Source organism: Trichophyton rubrum (genome assembly GCF_000151425.1).
Source record: "Trichophyton rubrum CBS 118892 genomic scaffold supercont2.8, whole genome shotgun sequence".
Lineage (NCBI taxonomy): Eukaryota > Fungi > Ascomycota > Eurotiomycetes > Onygenales > Arthrodermataceae > Trichophyton > Trichophyton rubrum.
In genome coordinates this window covers 68,746-94,567 of record NW_003456421.1, presented here as the reverse complement: position 1 = coordinate 94,567, position 25,822 = coordinate 68,746, and the positions used below count along the sequence as shown (strand labels likewise).

At 49.9% G+C, this 25,822-nt stretch overlaps 9 protein-coding genes across 14 annotated transcripts; 3 read left to right on the top strand and 6 right to left on the bottom strand.

Moving 5' to 3' along the window:
• Window position 1: 1 nt before the first annotated feature.
• Window positions 2-4,908, bottom strand: TERG_06535 (uncharacterized protein; the record flags this gene model as incomplete). Of its 3 annotated transcripts, XM_003232496.2 has the most annotated exons (3): window positions 130-515; window positions 572-760; window positions 832-4,908. In XM_003232496.2, the coding sequence occupies 3 exons, from the start codon at window positions 4,906-4,908 to the stop codon at window positions 354-356; spliced, it is 4,428 nt and encodes a 1,475-aa protein (XP_003232544.1). In that variant the 3' UTR covers window positions 130-353. The 3 variants fall into 3 exon arrangements, with proteins under 3 accessions (XP_047606958.1, XP_003232544.1, XP_047606957.1); XM_047750220.1 differs by having other exon boundaries at window positions 2-515; window positions 572-4,908; XM_047750219.1 differs by having other exon boundaries at window positions 130-760.
• Window positions 4,909-5,793: 885 nt separating this feature from the next.
• On the bottom strand, window positions 5,794-6,249 carry TERG_12423 (uncharacterized protein; the record flags this gene model as incomplete). The annotated part of the gene is made up of 1 exon (XM_047751383.1): window positions 5,794-6,249. One exon carries the CDS (start codon window positions 6,247-6,249, stop codon window positions 5,794-5,796), a length of 456 nt encoding a protein of 151 aa, XP_047606956.1.
• A 349-nt stretch (window positions 6,250-6,598) lies between these two features.
• TERG_06533 (uncharacterized protein) lies at window positions 6,599-7,155 on the top strand (the record flags this gene model as incomplete). The annotated part of the gene is made up of 2 exons (XM_003232494.1): window positions 6,599-6,857; window positions 6,935-7,155. The coding sequence occupies 2 exons, from the start codon at window positions 6,599-6,601 to the stop codon at window positions 7,153-7,155; spliced, it is 480 nt and encodes a 159-aa protein (XP_003232542.1).
• Window positions 7,156-7,835: 680 nt separating this feature from the next.
• Window positions 7,836-10,211, bottom strand: TERG_06532 (uncharacterized protein). 3 transcript variants are annotated; one of them, XM_003232493.2, is made up of 7 exons: window positions 9,336-10,211; window positions 9,173-9,208; window positions 8,999-9,095; window positions 8,843-8,930; window positions 8,674-8,767; window positions 8,277-8,610; window positions 7,836-8,223 (listed from the first exon to the last, which is right to left on the bottom strand). In XM_003232493.2, exons 1-7 carry the CDS (start codon window positions 9,363-9,365, stop codon window positions 8,012-8,014), a joined length of 891 nt encoding a protein of 296 aa, XP_003232541.1. In that variant the 5' UTR covers window positions 9,366-10,211; the 3' UTR covers window positions 7,836-8,011. The 3 variants fall into 3 exon arrangements, with proteins under 3 accessions (XP_003232541.1, XP_047606955.1, XP_047606954.1); XM_047750218.1 differs by having other exon boundaries at window positions 7,836-8,610; XM_047750217.1 differs by having other exon boundaries at window positions 8,843-10,211.
• A 767-nt stretch (window positions 10,212-10,978) lies between these two features.
• TERG_06531 (uncharacterized protein) lies at window positions 10,979-12,112 on the bottom strand (the record flags this gene model as incomplete). Its single annotated transcript, XM_003232492.1, has 6 exons — window positions 10,979-11,133; window positions 11,217-11,328; window positions 11,398-11,649; window positions 11,711-11,862; window positions 11,916-11,999; window positions 12,052-12,112. 6 exons carry the CDS (start codon window positions 12,110-12,112, stop codon window positions 10,979-10,981), a joined length of 816 nt encoding a protein of 271 aa, XP_003232540.1.
• Window positions 12,113-12,910: 798 nt separating this feature from the next.
• Window positions 12,911-15,934, bottom strand: TERG_06530 (uncharacterized protein; the record flags this gene model as incomplete). Its single annotated transcript, XM_003232491.2, has 5 exons — window positions 12,911-14,053; window positions 14,109-14,271; window positions 14,335-14,441; window positions 14,501-15,223; window positions 15,335-15,934. The coding sequence occupies 5 exons, from the start codon at window positions 15,932-15,934 to the stop codon at window positions 12,911-12,913; spliced, it is 2,736 nt and encodes a 911-aa protein (XP_003232539.2).
• A 950-nt stretch (window positions 15,935-16,884) lies between these two features.
• TERG_06529 (uncharacterized protein) lies at window positions 16,885-19,843 on the top strand. 2 transcript variants are annotated; one of them, XM_003232490.2, is made up of 3 exons: window positions 16,885-17,319; window positions 17,402-17,553; window positions 17,633-19,843. In XM_003232490.2, exons 1-3 carry the CDS (start codon window positions 17,059-17,061, stop codon window positions 19,491-19,493), a joined length of 2,274 nt encoding a protein of 757 aa, XP_003232538.1. In that variant the 5' UTR covers window positions 16,885-17,058; the 3' UTR covers window positions 19,494-19,843. The 2 variants fall into 2 exon arrangements, with proteins under 2 accessions (XP_003232538.1, XP_047606953.1); XM_047750216.1 differs by having other exon boundaries at window positions 16,885-17,553.
• A 509-nt stretch (window positions 19,844-20,352) lies between these two features.
• TERG_06528 (uncharacterized protein) lies at window positions 20,353-22,474 on the top strand (the record flags this gene model as incomplete). The annotated part of the gene is made up of 3 exons (XM_047748631.1): window positions 20,353-20,390; window positions 20,561-21,616; window positions 21,677-22,474. 3 exons carry the CDS (start codon window positions 20,353-20,355, stop codon window positions 22,029-22,031), a joined length of 1,449 nt encoding a protein of 482 aa, XP_047604618.1. The 3' UTR covers window positions 22,032-22,474.
• Window positions 22,475-22,479: 5 nt separating this feature from the next.
• Window positions 22,480-24,701, bottom strand: TERG_06527 (uncharacterized protein). The gene has a single exon (XM_047748630.1). The coding sequence runs from the start codon at window positions 23,471-23,473 to the stop codon at window positions 22,991-22,993; it is 483 nt and encodes a 160-aa protein (XP_047604617.1). The 5' UTR covers window positions 23,474-24,701; the 3' UTR covers window positions 22,480-22,990.
• Window positions 24,702-25,822: the final 1,121 nt, after the last annotated feature.

Genomic DNA, 25,822 nt, shown 5'->3' with positions numbered 1-25,822 from the left:
GTGGTTGGTAATTAGTTAGTACATAGGTAGGATAGAATAGAACCGAAATGCCAATTAGACCGATTTATTTTATCCCCAACCCCCAGAAATAACCGGAAAAAAATGACAAGACAAAAAAAAAGGAAAAACAAGCCCGCCTCCATTAAATGAGAATGAGATGAATCATAATCACCAGCATGCATCATAATCCCAATAGCTGATTTTGTAGAGTAATACCATTCTGCCGCCGTGAACCAGGCCGTAGATGTGTCACAACAGAACGTTGGTCATCATCATAGCCACATTAAGGAATGGGAACATAAATCGAAAGTGAGATGGAGAGGGTGGATGAGAGGGTTAAGCCTCTTGGTCTTTTACTTTGCGTCTCGGAGAACGGCTGCCCACTGAGTAATTGGTGGGATTCGGTGGAGAATGGGGTCATTAGGTGTTTTTTGAGCAATGGAGATGAACAATGCTTCGAGGCGCTGGATCAGAATATCCATGATGCGAGGTCCAATTTCGCTAATGGAAGGGTCCTGGATGTCAAAGTCAGTAACGGTAGGTTATATCCGTAGGATGACAAACGGCTTACCGAAATATTGACAGTGCGAAGAACGTGCTGCAACCAATTCAAGCGCTCCATAACGTGGGTGTCCATAGAAGCGGTCACTGCTGCACTGACAGAAAGAGCAACTACAGGTGACAAGCTTCCGAGGTACGATGGATTGTAATTCACAAATAGGTTACTGAAGAGTTCAGACTGCTGGGAAGATTGAAGCCACTATGCGAAATATGTCATTAGTATTAAACAAGCTTCAAACTGGAGTTATTTCATGGCACGTGTGGATATACCTTAATAGACGCCTCCTCGTATCTTCTCTCCTCCATAAGCTGGCCGATCTGAGTAAGTTCGCTGGGTTCCTCAGAAGGTTGGACGTTATGAACGTCGCTTTGTTCGGCGACGGCTTGCTTCTGCGGGGGCTCTGGCTCCTTCACAGGCATCTGCTTGTGGAGCTTGAGTATCTCAGCGCCGAAACTGTTCTGAGCCTGGGCAATTGTGGACATTGAGTCATTCATGTTGCTGACCAATGACACAAGCTGGTCAATTTTGACGCTGTCCTTGATTTGTTGGTTTTCAAGATGCTTCATTTTGGTAGCGAATTTCCGTTCGACATCTCTGGCGACCTTCTCCGCAGTATGAGCTTGCTCCTCCTTGAATACCGAGATAATATTCTTAACGGTGTTTGAAAGCCCCCTGTCAAGGTGACTAGTGATGAAGGGCAGCATAACGTCAGTCATGGCGCGGACAGTAGCAGGAGTTTGCATAGCTTTAGCAATTGCGTCTGGCAAGGCAGCCTTGACTGCACCATTGATTTGTCTATCAAGCGCAGAAGCGGTATTATCCTTCAAAGCTGGAAGCACAGACTGCTTAATGCTTTCGGAGACAATGTGGGCAAGTGTTTTCTCAACATTTTCAGACAACGTCTTAGAAACTAGGCGTAAGACCTCATCCTGTCGAATAGTCGCAAGCTTGTCTTGAGCGCGACGATCGTCTTCGAAACGGCGATATACGGTATCAAGTCCACCATTAAGAGACGCAGTAAACATCGATGTCAAATTCTGTTCGATCTTCTGCACCTCCTTAGACAAAGTTTGCATAGACATAATCGATTCGCCTGGTATTTCGGCCTCGACCTGGCGAGACCGAGGTTGCTCTACTGGGGCATGTTTTCGACCAATGACCTGCTTAACAGGCGACAGAATTGGGGCATCAGAAGAGTCTTCTGTTGCCTTCGTGGTTTCCTTCAGTTTCGCTGCAACTTCTTTCTTCTTTTTCTTTTTGTCTGGCTTTTCGCCTGCGGCCTGTTCCTGCTGAGGCTGGGTAGTAGTAGACGCGGATTCCACTACCGATCTCTTCTTTGGAGACTCAGGAACAGACAAGTTGGTAACAGATGCAGCTTCCTTCTTCGTTTCTTTATTGTCGTGGTGCGGGCTCTTGGAAAGTGTACTGCCTTCTTCACCTCGGCTGCTATCATCCGCTGGCTGGACAGGTTGGATATCTCTGATCTCAACATACCCCTTCTCCAATGCATCTACCGATTCAACAATTTTGTTGTCGATGTCCCAGCCCAGGTCAAGCTTCTTGATGCTGAGGCAGGTTACTCCTCGCGAATGCATAACATACAGCTCAAATAAACCATTATCCTCCTGGCCCGGCAACTTGGTCAATGGGAGAAGTTCAAGACTTCGTAATTGACCGCGTGAGCCAAAAGAGATTTCTCGGATTCCGCTCATGCAAGCAGTTGAGTCGGGTTTGGGAAGGTCAGGATCTTTGTTCGTCACAGCCTGAATGAAAGCAGCCTGGGACATTGGGGGAAGTGCATATCTGGGTGCAGACAAATGAATAAAGTAGATTGAGTTTCTAGTGGGGTGGCCAACGACGATGATGCCAGAACCTGGGTGGTACGCGATGCTGCAAATTGCGTCCGATTCATTACCGTGAGGGAAGTTCAACTCCTGCACGGCCTTTCCTAGGCCTAGGTCCCAAAGCTGCAGAGTATGGTTTTGTTTCAAACCCACAAGGATGTATCTCAGGGCATGGGCCTTTAGATAAGGCCTCTGTTTGTCAATGAAAACAACAGAGGTTGGCCAGCACTTTTCATTGGAGGAACCAGTAACAAGAGTCAGGAGAGGGATGCGAATATCGCATTTGTTGGCCATTAGCATTTCATCAATGTCACGGAGATCCCATAATCTCAACCTGCCAGTCTTGTCGAGCGACGCAATGACGGTATCATCACCACTGAAAACGAAGTCCTTACCGGCCTTCCCGGTAGCAATCTTGATAGACTTCTCCTTGAAGTACTTTTCGGTGTCAACTTTACCTGGGGAGGTGAAACCATACTCGGCCAAAGCGACACGAGGTCTAACGATGTGAATAGACTTCCCACGGCCTATAGCGAAAAATTCAGGATGGCGAGAGCTTTGCTTCGCGCGGGTCTTCAATTGTCCGCCAGAGGTATTCTCGTCAGATGTTGGGAAGGGTGGGAAGATCAAGCTCTGAGATTCAAGAGTGTCTGACTCGAAATAATCATCATCCGCACGGGAAATAGTAGTCCAGTAAACGGAGCCGCTAACGCCAATACCGAGGAAAGCCTGCTCTTTGATAGCAGAACCGGGCGGTGCCTGGGCTACGGAGACGTTAAACATTCTGTCATTGGTTGAGCGGAAGATCTGTCGGTCATGGCCATCATCCTGGCGAATGATACGGGCTCCGCCGTTTTTCGCAAGAGCATAAACGATATACTCAGAGGTCGCTGAGGTGAGTGAACGATCAAGCTGGTCAAAGCCTTTCTTCAGGCGGGCAATATCCATCACTCCATCGTCACGAACGCCAACGGGTTTCAAATTTGTCTTCCACGTAATGGATACAAATGGCTTCAACGGGAAGTTATAGACGGGGACAATGCGATCAACCTCCGCCTCCGTTTCCCAGTTATCCGCCACATTTTCGTTTTTAGTCTCCAATTTGGTAATTTTAGCAGTCTCGTCGTCACCGGAAATAGTTACAACTTTGGCAGGTTTCTTAGCATCTTCCTCCTCTGGAGGCTCTAAGGCACCGTGCATAAGTTTGGGCGAGTTGACCGTAGCAGTTCCCGGGATATCACTTCCAGGAGCAGAAGGCTCAACGGTGAGCTTCTCAGGTACCGGTGCAGATTTCTCCACTTTAGTATCTGAGACAGCAACTGAAGTGCATTCAACCCCTTCGGCAACTTCAGGAGTAGAAACCCCTCCTTTGTCCCGATCGGTAGATTCATTGGGCCCAGGAGTCGCAGTTTGCTGCCCTTGGACGCTCTTTGGTGTAGGCTGAGCAACAGAAGGCTTCGAAGCCTCGGGTGAATTGCGCTTGGCTTTTGGAATCTCCTTTCCTGCTGTGCCAGTTCCAACCGAGGGGCTGGCACGGCCGGACTGCGGCTGGCTGTTCGGGGGCCGATTCCTCGAAGATGCCGCAGCAAGGTGCTCGAAGGGATTGACATGGCTGAAGATGGTTCCTTTGTTTGCTGCTTTGGTTTGCAACGGATCAAATTGAGTAACCTCGATAGCATCAGCCGAGCCGAAATTCCGGACCGAAGGGTCTTTACGTTCCTCAGTCGAAGAGCCGGAGAGATCCGCTGGAACCTCACTGATATTGGTATTATTCATAGCTTGACCCGAGGTTTGAGGAGCAGATGTTAGATCGCCCCCCTTTGGATTTTGAGCGGGTGGCTGGTTCAACAATCTCAGCAGCATCTCCTGAGTTGCGTCCCCAGAAGGCGTAGGAGCCACACCCGGCTTTTCAGCTGGGCTGTGTCTCCCTGGCACGGCAGATGACGGGCCTGGAGGAGGAGAAGCAGCACAAGTCGGTGGACCACGGAGGGAGGCGAGTATATCAGAAGCTGAAATGTTGCGCTGACCAGGCATACGGAAACCATTGCCGTTAGCACCATCATGCCCAATTGGTTCAACACGCGCTGGGGTGCCGGATGGGAGTCCCGTCTCGGCTGGCGGGTTGGAGCTCTGTCCGCCTGGAGGCTGGCTAAATTTCAGCAATTTGAGCAAGTTGGCGCGATCGGTGCTCATGGATCGCTGATTAACCTCGTTCTGTGGGGTGGAATTGTTGGGGCTTATCACGTCCGATCCATGATGAGGAGGGTTGGAAGGGGGTGGAGGGCTAAGGATAGGCGAGGAAGCGTATGGCGCGGCATAGCTGAACTGCGTAGGCGACATGATGCCAGGCGATCCCCCGCTCCGTTGCTGGTGCTGGTGTTGAGCAAACTGCCCAGTATAAAAGGGCGACTGACTCTCATAAGAGGGTCCGCTAGGAGACGGGCGAGGTTTTATTCTCGCGAGCAGAGCTTGCAAGTCTGCAGGGGAGCCGGAACCAGCCATGGCAAGGAGCGACGGTAGCTCAAGCTACCCGGGACCAGGTTGTAAGAGAAGGCGAGAAAGGGAGAAAAAAAAACGCGACACCAAACTGGTAGACAACCGTGCTAATGCAATTCTAACGAAAGAAGAAGAGAAAATGGAAGAGAGAGGGAGGTGAATTGAACGGGATGGAGATGAAGAAGATGAAGTTGGAGGTTGGAGGTTGAAGAAGCGAAAATAATAATAATTTGGTCGGTTTCAGTTGGCGGTCGAGCTGTTTGCACTGTTTGCAAGAATAGCTTAGTCAGCGACCGTTTCGGACTTAGAAAGTTGGCAGGCGAAGAAAAGAACGACTTTTGGACCTGCAACGAACGGTGATGCTGCCGGGGATCGAGAGCAAGAGAGAGAGAGAGAGATAGAAGACTGGAACATAGGATCAAGGCTTAGGAAGAGGCAGAAAGGAAAAGAGGAAGAGGAAGAAAACAAGAGAGATATTGAAAGAGAGAGAAGAAGAAAGTGACGGCTGCAACATCCGATGGTGAGCTGCTAACCAAGGGTTCACACCTGCTTTATAACGGCATCGGTTCCTTTCTACTGGCTGGCGGCCCCGATATCCAAATATGTTTTGTCTTAGAAGGTAAGCAGACATATTCCCATGCTTGGAGTGCTCTATGTACGGCCTTGGAACGACGACGGCTAACCTATATTGCACAGCTGGCTTCCCCTCCTTTTCATTCCAACGAACGCAAGCCCTCTGTTTATCCTCTCCTTCGTCACCCTCACTTACATCCTCCATCGACCCTGTATATACTGCTCTGCCCTCCTTCTGATCCTGTTCATCTCATCATGTCACTGGTCGGACCGCTGCTTCTTTGACCTCAAGGCAGATTGGTTTGCCCCGCGCTTCGCTCATTTGCCAGTAACAGCCCCGACGATGAACGCAACTGCGACGACTCCGGCTCTTAACTCGACTTCCAGCGAGTTGACCGGGTATGTGCTTGATACCGTGAATACAACAGCCACTGCCCTGATGGGGGCTGCGTTTGAAGAAGCAAAACGCCGTGTCATGCCGAACGCATCTTTGAGTGCCAACGAACCAGAATGGACTGGTATTGGCCTCGAGTGGTTCAGGAGTTTACTGGGACGCAGGGAGTGGACTCTCCCGTGTGTCGACGTGAAGGTTAGATTGTAGATCAAGAGAGACCTTTTTCTATTCGTTACTCTGACAAATTTGAATACGCATGCAACTATATCGTGCTTTCTTCGGCGGTTGTGGACTTGCAATTTTTTTATTTTACTTTTTTTCTTTTTACAATGAGCAACCTTCATGTCTTTTATGATGCACGGCCGGTTAGAGCGTATCATTATATTGTATTTTTGTTCCCTTTGGTCCTGCGCATTCACTTAATACCCCCTTTTCCCCACGGATCTAACAACTAATGTATACCGCGACCTGTACTTTGTTCCATCAATTGGGGCCTTTTCACCCAAGCTCCTTAGGCTTGTTATAAAAAACGTCCCAGAAAGCAAGCTTCTGCCAGACCAATCCAGAATGGGCTATATTAAGCACCCAGCTAGGCAGCCAAACCTTCTTTCGCTAGCGTTGATGCTCGACTTGAAGGTATAAAGTCGACACGAAACCTCCCGTAGACTGGACTAAAAGAGTCAAGCGAGTTATACTTGTTTTCATTGGATTAATGCTCAAACAGATACAATGGGTTTCTCACACGTTGGCCTGACAGTCCCAGACGACAAGTTCGAGGAAACGGTCTCTTTTTACTTAGCTGCTCTAGCTCCGCTGGGGTTCAAAGAGCATCTCCGGCCCCATCCAAAAGTAGTTGGTATGGGCGTGTATTATCCTGAGTTCTGGATCTCTTCGAACGCGGTGCCTAGTTCAAGTGCCGGTGTTGATGTACCTGCTGGCAACAAGAATGTTGTGTTTGGTAGTACGCATGTTGCGCTCAGCACGGGGAGTAAGTGATACTTCTATCTTTTTCAAGGAGCTCGGTATATGCAAAAGGGCGGGTTCTAACCGTCTACCATGATATAGATCGAGAACTAGTTCATGCATTTTATGATGCTGCGCTGAAGCATGGCGGAAAGTCGAATGGTGGACCTGGTGTACGACCTCAGTATACACGATTCTACTACGCTGCGTTTGTGTTTGACCCGGCAGGAAATAATATCGAAACAGTATGCCTGTGGCCGGCCTGGTGTCATTGGAAGTACTGGTTTGGCATGGGTGTGTTTGGCAGACAAAAGACTGAGTAGATGGGAGGTCTGGGAAGGGAGCCAGTCAACTTTATAAGTCTGTTTATTCTATATACGTTAACAATACTAGCTAGTACAGGTACATACCTGACGGTGGAACCAATAGAGAAAGCATTTAAACAAGCTAGGAGTGCAAGACAAAGACGAGAAAAGGAAATCAATAACTGAGGAAAGCAAAAAAAAGGGAAAAAGATACCAAGGAGATTCATCAACGCAGAAAGACATATTTGACTGAAACATTGTAGGAACGTAGAGCAGTAGAGGAAATTGAACCAGCGTACACTAAACCAAAGTGAGTATCATAAAGCAGGAGGTAAAAATAGTTGCCAGATAGGGGATGTCGAGGTAAGAGAGAAGGGTACCAGGGTGAGGGTTGAAATTATAAGATTAACATTCCATATGGTGTGGTATGAGCGGTTTGGACATCAATTAAAATGTTGATGAGTGGAAAAGGATAAGGGGACAGGGGAAGAGCATAGAGGTGGAAAAGGAACGGCGTGGAGGTTTTGGATATGTAGAAGTCGGTAAGTAGGGACACGGTATGGGGAGGGGGTTGGGTATATGGGGCCATCCCAAACATCTTGCGATAGAAAATGGCCTGTAGATATAATAAACAGAAAAATGAGACAAAGTTCGAACATTCGGCAATTAACCAACGTCTGTTTTTTTTTTTTTTTTTTTTTTTTTTTCAATCTCTCTTTCTTTACTTTCACGTCTCTCGTTATATTCAAATACTTCATTCTGTTCATTCATTTGCATTTTCCGGTTCGAAACGTCAAGGGATATCTTTGTCGGCATCTCACTCGTAAGTAATAAGCGATATCCGTTAATTCGAGATAGGCATGGCAAGTCAAATTCAACTGTATGCTCCGCCAACGTTCATTGGCCAGTCATCTTCAGTAATGCTGCTCCAGAAAACCCACACCATATTGACGGCACCAAGATTGAAAAGGGTCTCAAAGAAGGCACCGTTGATTTTTCCGTCGGTGGCATTGCAGAGGTGTGTGCTAATAACGAATTGGAAAATCTGACTCAGAGCAAAGAGTAGGCCAGCAATAGAAAGGTATACTAGGAAAAGTTAGCCTAAGCTATGGGGTGGATAGGACTAGAGAGTAACTTACGCATGGGTCTCTTCTCCTTGAGCACCTTGACAACCAAGAAGGTCTCAAGAAGAAAGAATCCGACGATGCAAATTAGTGGGAAAAGAAGATATAGAATGTATAGTCCTATGTTTTGGTTGGGGGTGCGGTGGCTGGACTGGAAGCGGTCCGTCCATGCAAAGGCGGTATCGAGGGCAATGTACCCAGTACCGACGAAGAGGATGAGAGCCGAGGTGACAAGAAGGCCAAGTGAGACGGCGGTACCATCATCAATGAGCTGGTAGCCGACAATGGCATTGAGAAGGAGCAGCCAGGCAGTGGCACAGATGGCAGCAACATGAGCCGCGGAAAAGCCCTATATAGATTACAATAGTCAGTGGAAAGCAACTCGAACATATCTGGAGGTAGATATATGCACCTTTCTAATAGAGTCGCTGAGTGGGAAAGCGCCGACTGAAAAGATCTCGCAAATAGAAATGATGATGAAGCCGATCAGGAACAGTTGTATTTCCCTGCCATTCACAGTTAGTCGAGAGTCAAAAACTCTGCTGATCCAACAGAAAAAAAAAACTAAAAAAAGGCCTCACCTTCGTCCGACTGCAGCCCTTTTTCTTTCCGACCGCCATATTAAAAACAGTGTCGAGAAGATGGCGATGAAGCAAAGTAATATGGAACCTAATCGGATCTGGTAAGTCATGATGTTCGACCATAGATAGCTTTCGAGGGATATATCGTAGCCGTACCCAGGTTTCCGATATGTCGACCACTGCTAAGATTAATTCCCGTCAAGGCACACCCGCCATACTTTTCATTTGGTGGTTGATTGTCCCGGATGAAGAGCTGTCATGGCCGTCAGTACATGGTATATAGAACCTGCTACGCCCAGATCGATAAAGGGCCAAGGCTGGAAAACGTACATTGCACACTGGAAGTGTCGAGTCCCGGCAGAAATCCTATACTCCCAAGTCAGCGCCATGTCCTCGCAGTAATTCATCCTAATTTTCCGGGGTGCCTGAGCTCCAGCGCTGTCCAAAGCAGTCCCGGAAGAAGCAACAAGGTGAGGTCCGGTGGTGTGCGTACGTGAAACTTTCCAAACTGCGTCGACCCCATGATGGGACTCTTTTCTGCCCTAGCGAGCCTATGCGTCTTTTCTTCCCCCCTTGGGTAAACACAAGTATGTAGCGACAGTCGATAGAATCCAGCAATGGCAATTCAGCAAGCAAAAAAGCAAGAAACCGAGGTTTTCGTGGTATTCAGTCTTGATGTGGAGTTGCTGGTCGGTGTGATAAGGCAAGCGATTCGATAAAGGCCAACCAAGCGCTCAACAGCCTGGTTGGGAGTGGCTTCGAGCGCAGGAACTCGGTGGTGCAAAAAGGTGTCGCAGCGAGGAAGAGGGCGCTGTCGAATGTCTCGAGGGCGAGGTTGTCGGCGTCTGGAGTCTCTGTGCGAGAGGTGGCAGGCTGGGAGGTTGTTGACAAGAGGGAGGAAAAATGTCAGATGGAGTTGTTCCTGGTGGAGAGAGTCCACTTCCTGGTACGCCACAGCAAGCTTCGGTCTGCTTCCTTTTTTTCTTTCCTGGGTAACGCTGAGACTAGCCTGCGATCGATCGATAAGGGCGGGAACATCGATTGCCTTTCCCTGTCACCATCACGGAGCGCAAGCAGCAGCACGAGAAGAAAGACGCTGGCGGCGACGACGACGACAGCGATGTCGAGAAGCAGAAGCCGAAAGACGCAGAAAGACGCAGCCAGAAGAAGCGTTTCTCTCGATGTTGTTTTTGCGTTTCAGGGGACGTATTTTTGGGTGAGTTTCGCTGTATTGCAGTGACGAGGTACCGCCGTATCAGGTATTGTCACGGCGGTGTATCAAGCAACCAGGCACGGCTTATTTCTGGCCAATCAGACGGCGGGACAGGCCGAGATGGCGGTGGCTTTGCAGGCGGTGAGTGGAGCCAAGGCCTGTCCTGGCGGAAGAAGCGTAATTTACCTGCCAGGTTGATACGCGACGGTACGATCCGCGGTGCCTTGCGTTTTCACGGCGTTACAGATGATACATCAGTCCAGCAAGGTGCATGCAGGTTGATCATGCATGACGGAGATGACAAAGATGTTTGTTCATGAAGAGGACGACGAAGGACGGCGAGGACGAGGGGGCCCGCAGCAGGATGAAGCAAGTGTAAGTAGAGACGGCCAGCCGTGGTTCGGAGCCCGTAGCAAACGAGAGGGAGAGGAGAGGAGATGGAGGCCAGGACAGGGAGTCTATGCATGAAACAGCTGGAGGCCGCGGTGCTATCGATGAAACTTCGGAGCTACCCAGTGCGGTAACTCAGTAAAGGAGTTAAGAGTCCTTAATTCGAGGAATGAGGGTAGCTCGACGTTGGTGCGGGACGCAAGATGCGAGATGCTAGTTACATGCTTAACTTGCATCGATACGAGAAGACCAAAATTCCCCTGGTCTTTTTACTCGACAAAGACAAGATGGCAAGACAGGTAGGTAACTCGACGTTCAATAATGTGTCCGTACAGAGTAAAGAAAACCATGCTACACTGCCAGTTTCCATCGCTTGGGGCGGAAGTTGCCATGCCAGCTAGTTGTCGACGCTACAAACGGCGTACTCGGAGTACTTCATAGAAGTTAGATATCAGCCTCTATTTTCGCTCGTGGCGTCGGTAGCAAGCCATACAGCGGGCATCTCGCTTCTTCTTGGTCCACGTAGCGCCTTTCTAGCACACGTTTTCAACAACGAGCTCCTTGCCGTCTCCCTCGCCTAGCTCAACTTTCAAAGTACGCCCAAAGACTTCAAACATCATCTCGGCGCACACCTTGGTTAGTGCTGGATCATACCGACCTTTGCTTAGCTCGTCCCTGATAAATGCATCTTTGACGACGGTCAGCTAACCTAATTCTCCGTAGAGGTACAAAGTGGCTGCTGCAGTCAGGGGATAGACAGCTGGAACATACGCTGTGCCCAAGCAGCTTCATAGAAACTGAAGCAGACACCCTTTTCATGTAGGGTGCTACGAATCAAATCTCGACCTGGCGCTGGGACGTGGTTGTCATTCTTGCCGAAGATCTAGCCGCTAGTTTTAGTATCTCTACAGCTATAGTAGAAACAAAAAAAATTCGCGGTTATCAGGCATACCATTACTAGTTCCCCTTTGATATCACCTGCTCGCTGGAGAGAGTCATCATTTTTCCCTTCTCCGAGCGAATGACTGTGGATATCGGTTGCAAAGTAACACACGGCAGCCTGGATACGTGAGTCGAGTGCACATCTGTACGCCAGATGGCCTCCCAGGCACATTCCAGTGGCACCCACGCGACCGTTGCAAGTAGGTAGGGAAAGCAGGTAGTCCACGCAAAGACGAGCATCCTCATCATACGCGGCTAGTTTCTACATTTTAGCCCTTAAAGTTAATCCAGAAACTCATAGATCTTGCAAATGGTATGCTTACCTTAGTGATCTTCCATTTGTTGCCGTTATCCGTATCCTCGGCATTATACTGCAGTGGCTCGGGGCCGGTGAATTCATGGTAGCTTGATGGTGCAGCACAGATATATCCCTGGCCAGCTATCATGCGCGCAAACCGTGCAACCGGGCCAGTAACTAGAACATACGACATTAGAATGGAGCGTTTCGCGGTTCGATTTGACAGATACCTTGGTATATCTCGCTGAAGACTACTACTCCCGGGAACTTTGCACTGGGATAGCCTGGGATAGTGGGATGGAAGACGTATATTCCTATAATGTTCGTGTTAGCTGCGGCCTTGCTAGTTAATGGTTGGAGACTCACTCATCTGCCCCTCTCCGGCGACAGTCGTCTTCACATCGTGGGTAGATTCCTTTACTAGCATGATTGCGACTGCAGGCGGGCGTTACCGGATCTCTGTATTTAACTAGTGCCACCTGGCTAGATCTCAATCAGCTCTGCCACCGGAGCTGCGAGCTATGTGGTAGTCTCTAGAGTTTGGTGTTGATGGAGTTTGGCTAGAAGGTTAGTTAACTAGTCCATCAGCCAAATCAAACGCCGCTTTTAGGCCGGACAACAGCATGCTTGACCTCGCTACTTGTATATAAAAGTATTTCGCCTAGGGAAGCTGCTGCTGTTCAAGCACAAGCTTACGAGTGATTTGATTATTCGGTGTAGCTTTGATAGCTGGAGAGGTGGGAAAATAAAGCTAGAACAGGAACCCCTTTTTTTGCTGATACGTTTCTCAATACATGAGTTGATATAAGAGAAGTAATGCGGGTAGAAAAGAGGTAGGTAGGTGGATCGAGAAGACACAGAAGAACTGAGAAGTTCATAAGGCCGAGGAAAAGGATAGGGTAAGCTGGTGGTCAGGAGTCTGAGGGTGTGAGGGTGGGTTTTTTGGTTGGGCAAGTAAGAAAAGACTGGGTAGAGCCAGAATCCCGTGCATTTTGTGCACCATATATATCCTGCCACAAGCTATACACAAGCAGATATGTGCAGAACATATGTAGTAATACAAATAAGCAGGGGCTATTTTGATGATTTGAGGGGTTTCTTTTAAAAGAGTTAGTAATACTAATATAATAGTATTGCATGGGTGTTAGTAGTAAATGGTAGTATAAAGCGAAGCGTGCATTCATCGTTCTTTGGGTAGATTTTTTTTAGTGATGCTAAAATTCGCTTAAGCGCTGTGAATACGCTGGTAAAACAGGAGATATGCAACTTTGTTATCTCGAGAAGCGCCGAAACGGGCGCTGCTGGAAGCTGTGGGGGTGCCTTTTCCGGAGTCGGCTTTAGGCGAGGCATTGCCGCTAGCAGCAGCAGCAGCCGCGGCCGCGGCGGCCATAGATTTTTGCCTAGAGTGGCTGCCCGAGCTAGAGCCATTGACTTGGCTCCAACCTCTCCCGTTATCTGGGTGGTCTTGCTCGTCAGCATCAAATTGGTCATAAATGTTGTTGCTGGAAGTTTGGTCACTAGAATTATTGTGGCGCTCAAGGGCGGCGGAGAGCAGATTTGGATCCTCTTCGCTACCACCAAAGGCTACTTCTTCACTTCGTACACGACGGATGTAGGTGTCGTCAAAACGGACCCATTCACGTCCATCCTGTCGGCGGACTTCAACTGTGTAATGTCCTCCACTTGCGCTCTTGCCATGATGATAGATAACTCCAATGAGGCGATATTTAGGGAGGCTGCCGTTCTGAGCGGAAAGGGCATTACGGCGGTGTGGGGGAAAGACCTCCTTGGGTATCTCCAGTTCAAGTGGGTAGCCAATCTTCTTCCAGATCTTTTGCGTGCCATTGGTGACGTTATCATACTGGAAACGCTTGAGGTGAAGGATAAGGACAGGGGGTAGATTTTCAATGAAAACTTGTTTGGTGGCATTGACTTTGGGCCCGCGGGATGATTGGAAATCTCCGTGCATGGTTTCGGGCTTGGTAAGGCCCTTGAGTGCGTCGATGATGTTGTTCACCTGAGGGGAGCCAATGTCAAGCTGAAGAGACTGATAAGGTTCAAGAGTTACCGAGTTTTTGTTTCCAGGTACCCTGAACTCTGATCGGATTTTACCGCTGAAAATACGTGTAATGGGCGACTCCCCAGAGCTATCACCGGACGACCTGGTGACCGATGCTTTCTGTTTGTGGCCAACCTCCAACCACCCGTCACCAGTAGAGTCATCTGCAATGGAATGAGCATCCACATCAGAAGAAGTAGAAACGTCAGATTTGTCTGCCATGGCATTCTTAGTGGCCAGGAGGCATTCGTCGTGGAGCTCTTCGAGAAGAAAGCCAAGGAATTCCTGGGCATCTTGCTGATGACCGCGCTATGACGGAGTTAATGAAGCTGACAGCGTATTAAAAGCCAGGGGCCAAACTTACTCTCATGTCCCTAAAACGCGGGAGATGTCGAATAACTTGATAAACATATTCTGGAATAAAAGATTCACCGTACTCCTCCAATTCGTTTTGTTTCAACCGAAGCCTTAATTTTTCCACCGAAGATGCCGCATCAATAACCCTGAATTCCCGTAGAAACATAATCCTAAAGAGTATATTAGCGCAAGGAATAGAAATAACTGGTCAGAGCAGACGGAGTACAGCTTACATAGCATCCACTAAAGGGCTGTCACTTTTGAAGCTATGGGCCGCACGACGGCCAATCTGATCAAGAAATTCATAAAACGGAACGCAAAAGATTAAAACTTGTAGGATCTAAGTGGAATTGTCAGTGCTGGTTGATTTGATATGTGTGTCAAAAGGGGGTAACTTACAGAATTCATATAGCACATATTTCCCGTATTTACAAGGCCACGAGGTTCTAAGAAAGCAATTTTTTCGCTGTACTGATCAACATTCGAACCAAAGCTGTTGAGTGCTTCAGCCAAAGATTCACCCCGAGTGAGCGCCAAGGCACCAGCTTGAGGAGAAGCAGCAGTTGATTGTTTTGCAGCGGCCTTTGAGCGAACAAGATCAGCCCAAGATTTTGGGGCAGCTCGTTGAGGTGCTGGAGATGGGGTTGTGTTGCTGGTAGTCTCGGAGGATGCTGGCGGCTGTGATTCTTCCTCAGTTGGACCATGTCCGTTTTCAATGACTGTTGGAGCTACAGCCTCGGTTGCACCCGCTTTCTCAGGAGTAGGCTGAGCTAAAGATTTGGATTGCTTGGAGGCTGACGGGCTTTGGGAAACTAAGGGAACGACGGGAACTACCTGAACACCGGCTCTTGTAGTGCTAGCATGGCGGGCGTGTGCTGGAGTTTGTTGAGCGACGGTGGCTGAGGGAAGAGACGGAGTATCTGCTTCGGATTGAGCCACGGAAGCTGGCTTAGCTGGTTGATCTTCGGCATTAATCCCCTGAGGTTCGGTGTCTTCAGTTTCATTCTCGTCCTTGGAAGGCAATTCTACGGCGAGGGAAGAAGGTTGAGTAACACGGTTCTTACGGCGACGTCGAGGAGGCTTGGAAGGAAAGGGAGCCTCCGGAACGGAAAGCCAAGGTAACTATTAGTAGAAAAGCACCTGTCAGTAACTATATTGATATAATTACAAGCTTGCCAATTTTTTCGTTTTGAAAAAAATAGAGGGTTTGCAAGACAATGCACCGGAACTCACTGGAGGTTGGAATACCTGTCTTACGCCTGACCGAGCCTCAGGTCTTCTGGCGGTGATTGGAGGGGGTGTAGGGCGTGCACTGTTGTTGGTTGAAGCATTGGTTGAGGCATTGCTGCCCACTTCACTGCCAGAGCGGGTTAGAGAATGCTGTGCAGACTGATCCTCCTGCGGCTCAGTGATTGCCGGCGTAGACAAGGAAACAGGAGGCGTGGGCGAGAAAGCCGACGGGTGAGATGTAATGGGAGTGCTGGACTGTGTCCGGAGGGCTGGGGACATGTGTGGTGGAGGTGGCGCGTGGTTCGGGGGTTGGGGCCGAGGATATGAGCAAACAATCAACGGGGTATTATACTGGGGGTAAGGCTGCATTGGAGGAGGGTGAGGAGGCATCTGCTGGTACGGGTACCAGCTCTGGAAGTTCTGGGGTCCGTACGGCGGCGGCATGGGCACTGGCCCGTGGGCGTGAGCGTGAGCATGCCCGTGTGAATGGCCAAGTGCGTGCGGGTGCGGATGGGGGTGGTGGTAGGCCATGTAACCGGGCGACCTGGCGTTGGGCGGCGCCGAAGAGTACGGCACCTCGTGCTGCCGCCGCGGAGGGGGCATGGGAGGCTGCCCATGCGGCAGAGGAGGGGGATGATGGTTCATCGCGGGCACAAAAGGACCGGTGGTGTCTCTGTAATTTTTTTTTTCCTATGGTCCCTTTCAGCGGTTCTCGGAGGCGGCTTGACTGGCTGTCAAAATGCGCTCTGCTTGGACGCCATGCATAGTAGTCGACCAGACAGGCCAGTTCTTGCGGGCAGAAGGCGACGCTCTATCTATCGAGGAGCCCGTCTGTCGGTCGAGCAGTGATGGCGGTTGGCCGCTTGGTCAAGGGAATCTGGTCGCTGAAGTGAGGTTAGTCAGGTATTTTCTGATCGCTGGCTCGCCCACGCTCCACTAAAAAAAATAATATTGCACACAACTCACAGAGACGACGGGCAACGGCCAGCGCAGGACGAGCAGCACTCGCAGACGTCGGCAGCCGCAGGAGCTCGTAGGTATCTCGCTCTACCGGGCGTGGGCGGGCAGGAATGTGTCTGTATATAAAACGCTCTTTGCGGCGTCGCTTTTTCGATCTGAGGTCGTTGAGAATTCCCAAAAAGGGAAATTTTGTCCCCGAGCAAGGATAAGGTCACGGGACCACAGCGCCAGCCCAGGCGAAGCTCGCGTTGGGCAGCGAGAGAGAGAGACGGCGAGCTCGACGGGCGGCGGCGGGCTTGCTGGCTGCTCTCAGACGCAGGTTCGGGGCCGGAAGAAGGGCCAATGGGTGTCGCCAGCTCGCTACAGGCGGTTTGCAGGTTCTATCTCAGGCGAGGGAAAGAAAGGAGGGAAAGAAGGGCGGCGCTGGCTTTTGTGCCTGTCAGTTAAGTTATTTTGCGTGTCGGCAGGTTTGCGGCTGTGTTTGTCCTGTTTGCATCCACCTCGCCCCTCTTCGTCCGTTGGTGGTTGAAAAGCCGCGATGGAGACGGCGGAGACGACGAAGACGAAGACGACGACGGAGACGGAGACGGAGACGGAGGAGACGAAGAGCGACATCCACCTTTTCTGCGTGCATCTTCTCCCGAGTCTGCAGCGTCGGCGTCTTTAGGGAGGCAGCAGAGGCAGTGACATGACGGGCCCGTACTGGCAGCTTCAGTGTCATCGTCAAGCCGGAGCTGAGAGAAACCCCCCCTGGATAGGCGCAAACAATGTCGGCATGCCCAGGACAGTCTTCTGCGCCATCTAAACTGACCGGAACCTCCAGCCAGGCGGTGTCATACCATCCGCCGTCGCAGTCGCACTCGCACTCGTTTGGCCCGGACTCACCAGCTCGTCGTGTCTCGGGCCCGCTTGTGGGAGGCCAGTCGTCCAGCAACCTAGCTTCAGCTAGGAACAATCAGTCGAAGAAGGCGAACCACAAGCGTCAGCGGAAACCTCGTCTGGCGGACGAGGATGCTATTGCTGAAGCCGTGCGTGTTCTTCATAGTCCTTGTCTCTTGTGTTGAGATCGTTTTATCCAGAAAACACCCTCCCGTACTGACTCAGATGCAGGCAGCCATGAGGTCAACTTCCAGCAGAAAAGGCCAAACCTCTATCACTCACTTGATGAACTTTTCGCTACCTCCACGACCTCACTCATCTCCTTTCCGGCCCCATCGTCACGTAACCTACCATTCTGGCTCACACCGTGTTGATAAAGCGAGGTACGGCTAACTCCTAAATTGCGGCGCAGCAACACAATGTCAGGGGACCGAGATAGGCTGACTGACGGTTACCATGCAGATACGTCAATGCAAACTACCGGTTTATAGTGAACCCAAAGAAGAATTACCATGCACAAGCCACTAATGCAGACGTCCACTTGGATTGGGACACCGTGCTGCAGGTGTTGGTATCGACATCGTCCTCCCAGTCCACCAGCTGTCCCATCTGTCTCTGTGTTCCTGTAGCTCCACGGATGGCCAAATGTGGACATATCTTCTGTCTGCCTTGTCTTATCCGCTTTCTACACACTGTTGATGACCAGGATGCACCTCCTGTCAAAAAGGCGAGATGGAAGAAATGTCCAATATGCTGGGATCCGGTTTACATGTCCGAAACTAGATGTGTACGGTGGTACTCTGGACAGCAGATCGATACGTTGATGGAAGGCGGGGATGTCTTTCTCAGGCTAGTCATGCGTCACCCTGGCAGTACTCTTGCACTTCCCCGGGATGGGGCTGACCGACACCCTCACGGACCCGAGGACGATCTCCCGTGGTATAATGCAGCAGAAGTAACCGACTATGCACGGTTCATGAAGGGCGGAGAGGAGTACATGATATCTCAGTATGATGCTGAGCTCGAGGCTCTTGAGAGGCAAGAACAGGAAGACGAGCTTCTTTTTGGACAGGACTCAACATGGACCCAGAAGGCCATGGCTGCCATTAGAGAAGCCAAAGAAAAGATCAAGGGAATTGGTAACCCGCCTCATTTTCATAGAAACGACGGAGAGGAGGACAAACATGAACAGGATCTATCTCTATCTACCTCACCACCTACAGAAAGGACCCCGGCTTCGCATTTGCCTGGAACATCATCACATTCAGGGCATGATACGACACCCAGCAGCAATCCAGTAAAAGCAGCTGAAGTTGAGGATGTCTTGTCTAGGGTGTCTAAGCTTGATATACACCCTCAGCCGCACACCAAGCAATCAGCTCCATCATCGGATGAAAGGACATCCCACTCGACCGCCAACGAATCGGAAAGAGGCCATCCTCCCGATGTGCCATACTATTTCTACCAAGCTCTACCCCATTTCTATCTCTCGTCTCTTGACATACGAATTCTAAAATCTGCATTTGGCGACTTCTCAATGTTCCCATCCACCATACTACCCCGAGTTGAGCACATATCTACAGGCCATATCATGGACGATGATCTACGCAAGCGTGTCAAGTATCTAAGCCATCTACCCCATGGCTGTGAGCTGACCTTTCTAGAATGCGACTGGACCGACTTGGTCAGCCCCAGCGTTCTTGAGAAATTCAGTGTCGACATTGAACGCCGCCGGAAGCGAAATCGCGAGAAAGCAGCCCGTGAAGAGAAAGAGCGTATCCGTGCTGAACGGGAGGAAGATGAGAAGCGGCTAGCAGGAGCTAACCGGCGAAAGAGGTCGAGCCTGTCGTCTCCTAATGAGCGACCCTTCAGCGCTAGTGACTTCCAGCCACTTGGCCCCGGCGCAAGCAGCCTGGCCACCAACGACGACCATGTAGACACCACTGTTTCCACCGCCTCGCCGCCGTGGTCCTCTTCGCAGAGCCGCAACAACCAGAACCACCAGTCGTTTGCGGCTCTAGCAACGCCGTCTAACAGCCCCCTTTCGCGCCGGACAGTATGGGGTACAGCTATGGTCGAATCCAGCTCCCCCACTGCCGGTTCGAGTCGGGAGCCCTGCCCTCCCAACCATGATGATGGCTGGCTTCAGGACTGGGAAGCAGAGCTCCTGGCCGAGCAGCGGGAGGTCATCATGCATGACACCAACTCCAATAGTGGCAATAGTAGCGGGACTGGTAAGCACATTCTCGGTGCCACACCGGGTAAGAAGAAGAAGGCTAAGAAGATCACACTAATGTCAACCAATGCACGACGAGCAGCGTAGCTGTTCGCAAGAGGCCTGGCTACGAGTCAGAGCGCTCTTCAAATAATACTAACCACCCCTTCAGTATCTTTCTACTTTGGTGATAAATGACAGATTCAGCCTTTCCGGGGTATTTTCGAGCCTCATCTCCCGGTTCCTTGTCGCAAATGTTAATAGAATCCGTCTGTCGACAGAGACAGGTTTGCATCCGTATATAATAAATCAAACATCAAACAGACAGTGCAATGGCAGTGCGGCCCTTCAGAACCACAAACCCCTGTCCTACTTCCATATATCTTCCCTTCTCCACCCCCCGACCAGTAGTAGCCGTCCAGTCGATATAAACCCAGCCGCGCCCTGGCTAACTGCATCGTCTCTACCTTACTGTCTAGCGTCTAGCGCTGTCCTAGTGCGCATCTTAGCCTCTTCGCATTCGCTTGCCAGGGATTCCCCAGCTTAGTTGCTTGCTGCAGCCAGATCCAGGGACCAGCAAAGTCAATTGGACACTCGGCTCTACTCTGATAAACATAGGAAAAAATAAATAAATAAAAACCCATAAAAAGGACGAAGAAGAAAAGAGAGGAAGAAGAGGAAAAAAAAGGGAAGATGTAAAAAAAGAAAAGCTGAGGATCTGCCTGAATATTTGGGCCTCTGGTCTTCTCCATTTAATTTCAGGTACCCTCAGGGGCTCTGGTTGGCAAGCAAGCCCTGCAGGGTCAGGCCTGAATGCTCTCGCTCTCCCCCGCCAGATTTGCCCCCTATTTTCCTTCCCCCTTCTCTTAATCTTGCTGGCACACCGTCTGTTCCGTTCCCTTTTTTTTTTTTTTTTATTGCAGAAGCGCCTGTGGAATATTCAAGTATCCGTTGCTTCAGCTTCGCCATGACGGTGACACGATCACAGACCGGGAAGACCCCTAAGTAAGTGGCCCCAAGCCTTTTGCTGCAGGACAAGAGCGCCCCGTGAGAGTCTGAGGCGCGATAGATCGATAAATAGCTGGCCTCGATCTCTTTTCTCTTTGACAAGAGCAGAGGGCAAATTATTGAAAACAAGTACATGGTTGACGGTTAGTGTTACTGGAAACCTCTAGGAAAGCGCAGCAGGACGCATATCTCGAGACTCCGCGGCGCATCACACGAAATCGTTCTTCTGCCACGCCCGAAGTGAGCTCAGATCTCGCAGAGTCGATCGAGAAGCCGAAGATGTCTAGTCCTCGCAAGAGAGCCACGGCAAAGAAGGCGGAGGAGCTCAGGGAAGAGGTCGAGGAGCATGTCTCGACTGCCAATGGCTCCAACGGTGCTGTTAACGGCGCTACCAACGGTGCCGTTGCGAATGGCTACAGTGAGAAGAAGGCCGAAGCAGAGCAGGCTACAGAAGACTACAAGATCACCGACCACATCGAGTTTGGCGGGACTCCAGGCGTGACAGCGATGATGATAGGATTCCCTGCGCTGATGTACTACATGTGGATTGGAGCGACCTACTACGACGGCGCATTCCCAACTCCCTCAGAGGGCCAGTCCATATCTGACTTCCTGCAACACCTCCTTAACCTGGTATATACTGGCGCATTCCCATCGCTCAAGGCATGGGCGATCTACTGGGGGTTTTTCATCTTCGAGGCCCTTGCATACATGTATCTGCCCGGAATCACCGTCAAGGGCAGACCATTGGACCACCTGGGAGGAAAGCAGTTGACCTATTACTGCTCGGCCGTGTCGTCCTTTTATACCACCATCGTGCTGGCGGTTATCCTTCATGTCACCGGGGTGTTCAAGCTGTATACCATCATGGATGAATTTGGTCCCATCATGAGCGTAGCCATCATTACCGGCTTCGTCATCTCTATCATCGCTTATTTCTCTGCCATTGCTCGCGGTGCTCAGCATCGCGTGACCGGTTACCCCATTTACGACTTCTTTATGGGCGCAGAATTGAACCCGAGACTTTTTGGAATTTTGGATTTCAAAATGTTTTTCGAGGTCCGGTTGCCATGGTACATCCTTTTGCTTGTATCCATGGGTGCTGCTGCCAGACAGTATGAGCTCTACGGATACGTCTCTGGAGAAGTCGGCTTCATCCTCATGGCGCACTTTTTGTATGCCAACGCATGCTCAAAGGGAGAGGAATTGATCATCCCCACTTGGTATGAACCTTTGATGCATAATACATTGTTCGCCTATAACATCTAACACTTATTCTTTAGGGACATTTACTATGAAAAATGGGGTTTCATGCTTATCTTCTGGAACTTGGCTGGTGTCCCACTCAGCTACTGTCATTGCACTGTCTTCCTGGCCAACCGTCACCCTTCAACCTATGCCTGGAACAAATACGCCCTTGCCTTCCTCTACATCGCCTATCTTTTCGTCTACTGGGTCTGGGACACTACCAACAGTCAGAAAAATAGATTCCGCCAAGAGTCCCGTGGTCTCGCTGTGATCAGAAACACCTTCCCGCAGCTCCCATGGCAGACCGTCAAGAACCCAAAGACAATTACCTCCAAGAAAGGGGATACCATCCTTGCCGATGGCTGGTGTAAGTTCTGCGAAATCAAATAAACATCGTTATTATCATAGTTGTGCTAACGGTAATGTCAGACGGATACGCCCGAAAAATCCACTACACTTGTGATCTCTACTTCGCTATCAACTGGGGCTTGATTACTGGATTCACCAGCCCCTTCCCTTGGTTCTATCCCGTCTTCTTCGCTGCCATGATCACCCATCGTGCTACCCGAGATATCCAGCGATGCCGTGCCAAGTATGGAGAGGCATGGACAGAGTATGAGAAGCAGGTCCCTTATCTCTTCATCCCCGTAAGTGTCCCCCACCTGCATCTTTTATGACTGGATTAAACCAAACTAACCTGTTTTATTCCAGTACGTGATTTAAGCGACCGACTATCATTACATTAACCACTTGAAGTCGAGCCGTCGCCAAAAGTTTTAGCGCATAGACTTCTTGCCCTTCCTCCCTTTTTATTCTATCGTCTGCGTCTTGCGTCCTTCGCTTGGCCTTGGTTTCGTTCTTCTTTTTCTTTTCTTTTCTCCCCTACATATATACGTCTTTATTCTACTATCATTTTGATGTAATTGGAGGTGCCTGTTTACCTTCCCAATGGCCAGGGAAAGTAATGCGAACGAAAGTGAAGATATAAAAATGAATTACATTATACATAGATGTGTAAAGAAGAAATGAATTATCTGCTTGCAAATGCACCCACTCTCTGATCTGCTCGCCTGGTCTCCCATCCTAATCTGCTCGACTAGCTCGGCCTTCGACCATACACAAACCTCATCTGAACATAGAGGTGTGACTGAGGGTCAGTAAAGTCGTTCCGTACAGCTGTAAAAAGCACATCAAGCTCTTCCATGGTCCAACCAAGGACACGAGTAAAAACTGCCACTGAACCCGACACCAGCCATTCCCGAACATTCATTGCTTGATAATGACCTATCTCTTTCATCTTTGGGTCTGGTGACCATCGTCCCACAGGCACCTATGCATAGGAGGATCAGCTAAACTTGCACAACACCAGCCTTGTGTATCACCAACTGCAACACACCCACCTTAATTACTTCTTCAACAACATCTACAAATCCTGCTGCTCGCATCTTTTCCGCCCAGGTTTGTTCGACGTTCAACGGTTTGCCAAATTTCCGATACCCTTTTACTAGTAATTTTTGCCACAGATTGGCGGTCACGGCCCTTTCACGGGTTCCGTCATCCGAAAAGAAGTTTGCTTCGGTACTTTGCATTTCGAGATACCCGCCTGGAAGCAGGTTTTCGTACGCCTGTGCAAAGAACTTTTCATAGTCTGATATGGAGCCTACCAGGTTGCGGGCATGGATGTAGCTGAAGTGGTATGACTCTGGATACTGCCATTCTTCTTCAAAGTCATCTATCTCGAATGTGCAGTTACGCGGCATCCTAAATTGAGAAATAGAGGTCAGTGGGTATATTTGACCAGCCTTTCTATATTCTAATAGCATTCTTACCATAGTCTTTGAATTGGACTTAGGTCCGTCCCTAGATTAATTCCATGTTAGCAACGTCCACCACAGTTTGATATAGGCTGAAATGCATACCTAGGACCTCACAACGAGGATGGCGCCTTTGATAGATGTAAGGTTAGCAATGCCTCTCCCCCAGCAATAGCTCTGGTGAAATTAAACTGGCTATCTCACTCTGCAAATTCAAACGCCCAGGTACCAGTTCCAGTCCCTAGGTCAAGTACACGTTCTGGACTTCCCTTCAATGGAGCCCGATGTAGTTTGCCGTTTAGAAGAAGATAATATATCCTATGCTCCTTTGTATCAAATCAGTAAGGGGGCATGGGGAAGCTGTTCCTGGTTCATAAAAAATGAACACTTACTAAGTCCATACGATCCTGTTCTCTCTTGTCATTTGGCTTTCCAGGGGTATATAAGTAAGTTCATGGCTCTCTACCTGGATAGACAGGTGTTTGTATATCCTTGACAACTAACCAAAAGGTATGCTCCATCTCGATAGCCGTGGTATCGCCGTTCATTCTAAAGTCAAAGTTAGCAGCAGTGCCCGGCTGGACGGTGTATTTCCTGCTGCGACCAAGTCTGACACCGCAAACAGGCCCAAGGCGAGGTAATTATACCAGGGTCCAGAAACCTACTTCATATCTATGTGGTCACACAAGGACTAGAGTCAGCAGGGCTCAAGATTGGAACTGTCATGGGGAGTCACCTATAGTTGTATACAGTTGAAGAAAGAGATGTAGTTCCGCTGCGCCGAGGGACACGATGACGTTAGCACAGAGCAGTTCGATGCATAGAATCCCAGCTCCTGTTCAGAGTGCTTTAATGATGGCGGTTTACTTACTGGTGAGATTGTGACCAAATATCAGTTTCATACTCCGTAGGGGGGTCTCCGTTATCCTACACCGAGTCAGGCACCACAATGCAGACTGAAGGCCACGATAAACAGGCATCTTACACTGTCCACCTCGATTATATCGTCCATACTCATGGTGTCTTGTAATATGAACTGCTCTAGAGGGGCTTATGATGTATTAACTAGTTATGGGGCAAAAGACTCGAGACGGGTATGGTTCCTGGACTTCGAGTATCAGATCGAGCGCTCTCAAGGTCAAAAGAAAGTCTTTTCGGATGGCATGCTTTCTTATCTGCAACCTTCGAGATGCTGGGTATATACGAGACAGGCTCCTTGTCCCGTAAAACTAGCCCAAAAGAAAAATATATATATATAGCTGGCTGCTTTGCCGTCTAAAGTGTATTGTATAAGTAGCTATGGAGTACTGGCACGACAGATATCAAATTCTAGGAGCTGGATGCCGGCGAAGACGAAGGAAAATCACAGAGAGCACTCTCCCGTAAAGGTCAAGACAGGGCGAAAAGCACCTAGGCGAGAGCCATTTTTTTCCCTCTTCCTTGTTTGCACTGCAGACAGACTGGTCTATGTTTGCTTTTTCAACAGGCCTGGGCTTGTCTTGTCTCTCAACACACTCACTGGTCGGGTTGGAGGCCAGTTCGCAGCTCCTTCAACCCTTGATCCTGACCGCCGAAGGGTGACCATCTACCTCGATACAGGCCGCACGGTGAGTTGGTTGCGTGTGGGCGTCCGCAGCTGTCTCTGTCGCCAACAGCGCTGTGGCAAATATCCAGAGCAGAATGACGAGCTGGGAACTCAGGGGCGCACCACCGCGCGAGACCTCCAGCATCGCTAAGCAGCCAGGCAGCTCTCAGTCCGCCTGCTCCATCCATGCCTGGGATCCCCACCAACGAGCCAATAGCTCCCGCCAGCCTGGTAAGTTGCAGGCGATGTGTCCGAAGAACCAGCACGCCGGGTCGTCCTTGCGGCGGTGCGGTACGAGCAGCGCAGTTGCCCGCCTGCGTTGGGTAGCCAGCCTGCCTGGGGCCCGTGGCAGCCCGCAGTGTAACCAGACATCAGTCAGTGAGCCAGTCAGTTGACTGATGAGTTACTCGACGGTGCTCTACGGCTGGATGGCGTGTTGGCTGATTGTTTTCGTCACTCATGGTGTACACTGCGATACACAGGACGCAGTCTGGTGCATCCGCGGACGGTATAGGTGGCCAAGTTGATCAACATTGAAATCTCGGATTCCCACGGCGAGCCACTCACAGCCGTGTGCGGAGTAAAAGGGAGTCACATAGCTAATACGCCGATGCAATGCAGACGCGGGGACCTGTCTAGTCCGTTTGGCTACTTGGGGGCTACTTGGGCCCAGCTTCATCGCTAATGACAGCTAAATGGTGCAGGCTACTTACTCCTACTGGATTATACCCATGGCTTCTTATACTATAGCCAATTTAATTGACCGTTGATCTACCAACACA

Bases quoted from the DNA above. Each gene is read 5' to 3' on its own strand.
- TERG_06532 (XM_003232493.2), bottom strand. From the start codon at position 9,365: ATGGGGTCGACGCAGTTTGGAAAGTTTCAC. The intron at 9,209-9,335 runs GTACGCACACCA...TTGGGAGTATAG, and splicing joins CGCAGTTTGGAAAGTTTCAC to GATTTCTGCCGGGACTCGAC. The intron at 8,931-8,998 runs GTACGGCTACGA...AGATCCGATTAG, and splicing joins TCGACATATCGGAAACCTGG to GTTCCATATTACTTTGCTTC.
- TERG_06529 (XM_003232490.2), top strand. From the start codon at position 17,059: ATGTCGGCATGCCCAGGACAGTCTTCTGCGCCATCTAAACTGACCGGA. The intron at 17,320-17,401 runs GTGCGTGTTCTT...ACTCAGATGCAG, and splicing joins AGGATGCTATTGCTGAAGCC to GCAGCCATGAGGTCAACTTC. The intron at 17,554-17,632 runs GTACGGCTAACT...GTTACCATGCAG, and splicing joins CACCGTGTTGATAAAGCGAG to ATACGTCAATGCAAACTACC.
- TERG_06527 (XM_047748630.1), bottom strand. From the start codon at position 23,473: ATGGTAAGAATGCTATTAGAATATAGAAAGGCTGGTCAAATATACCCA.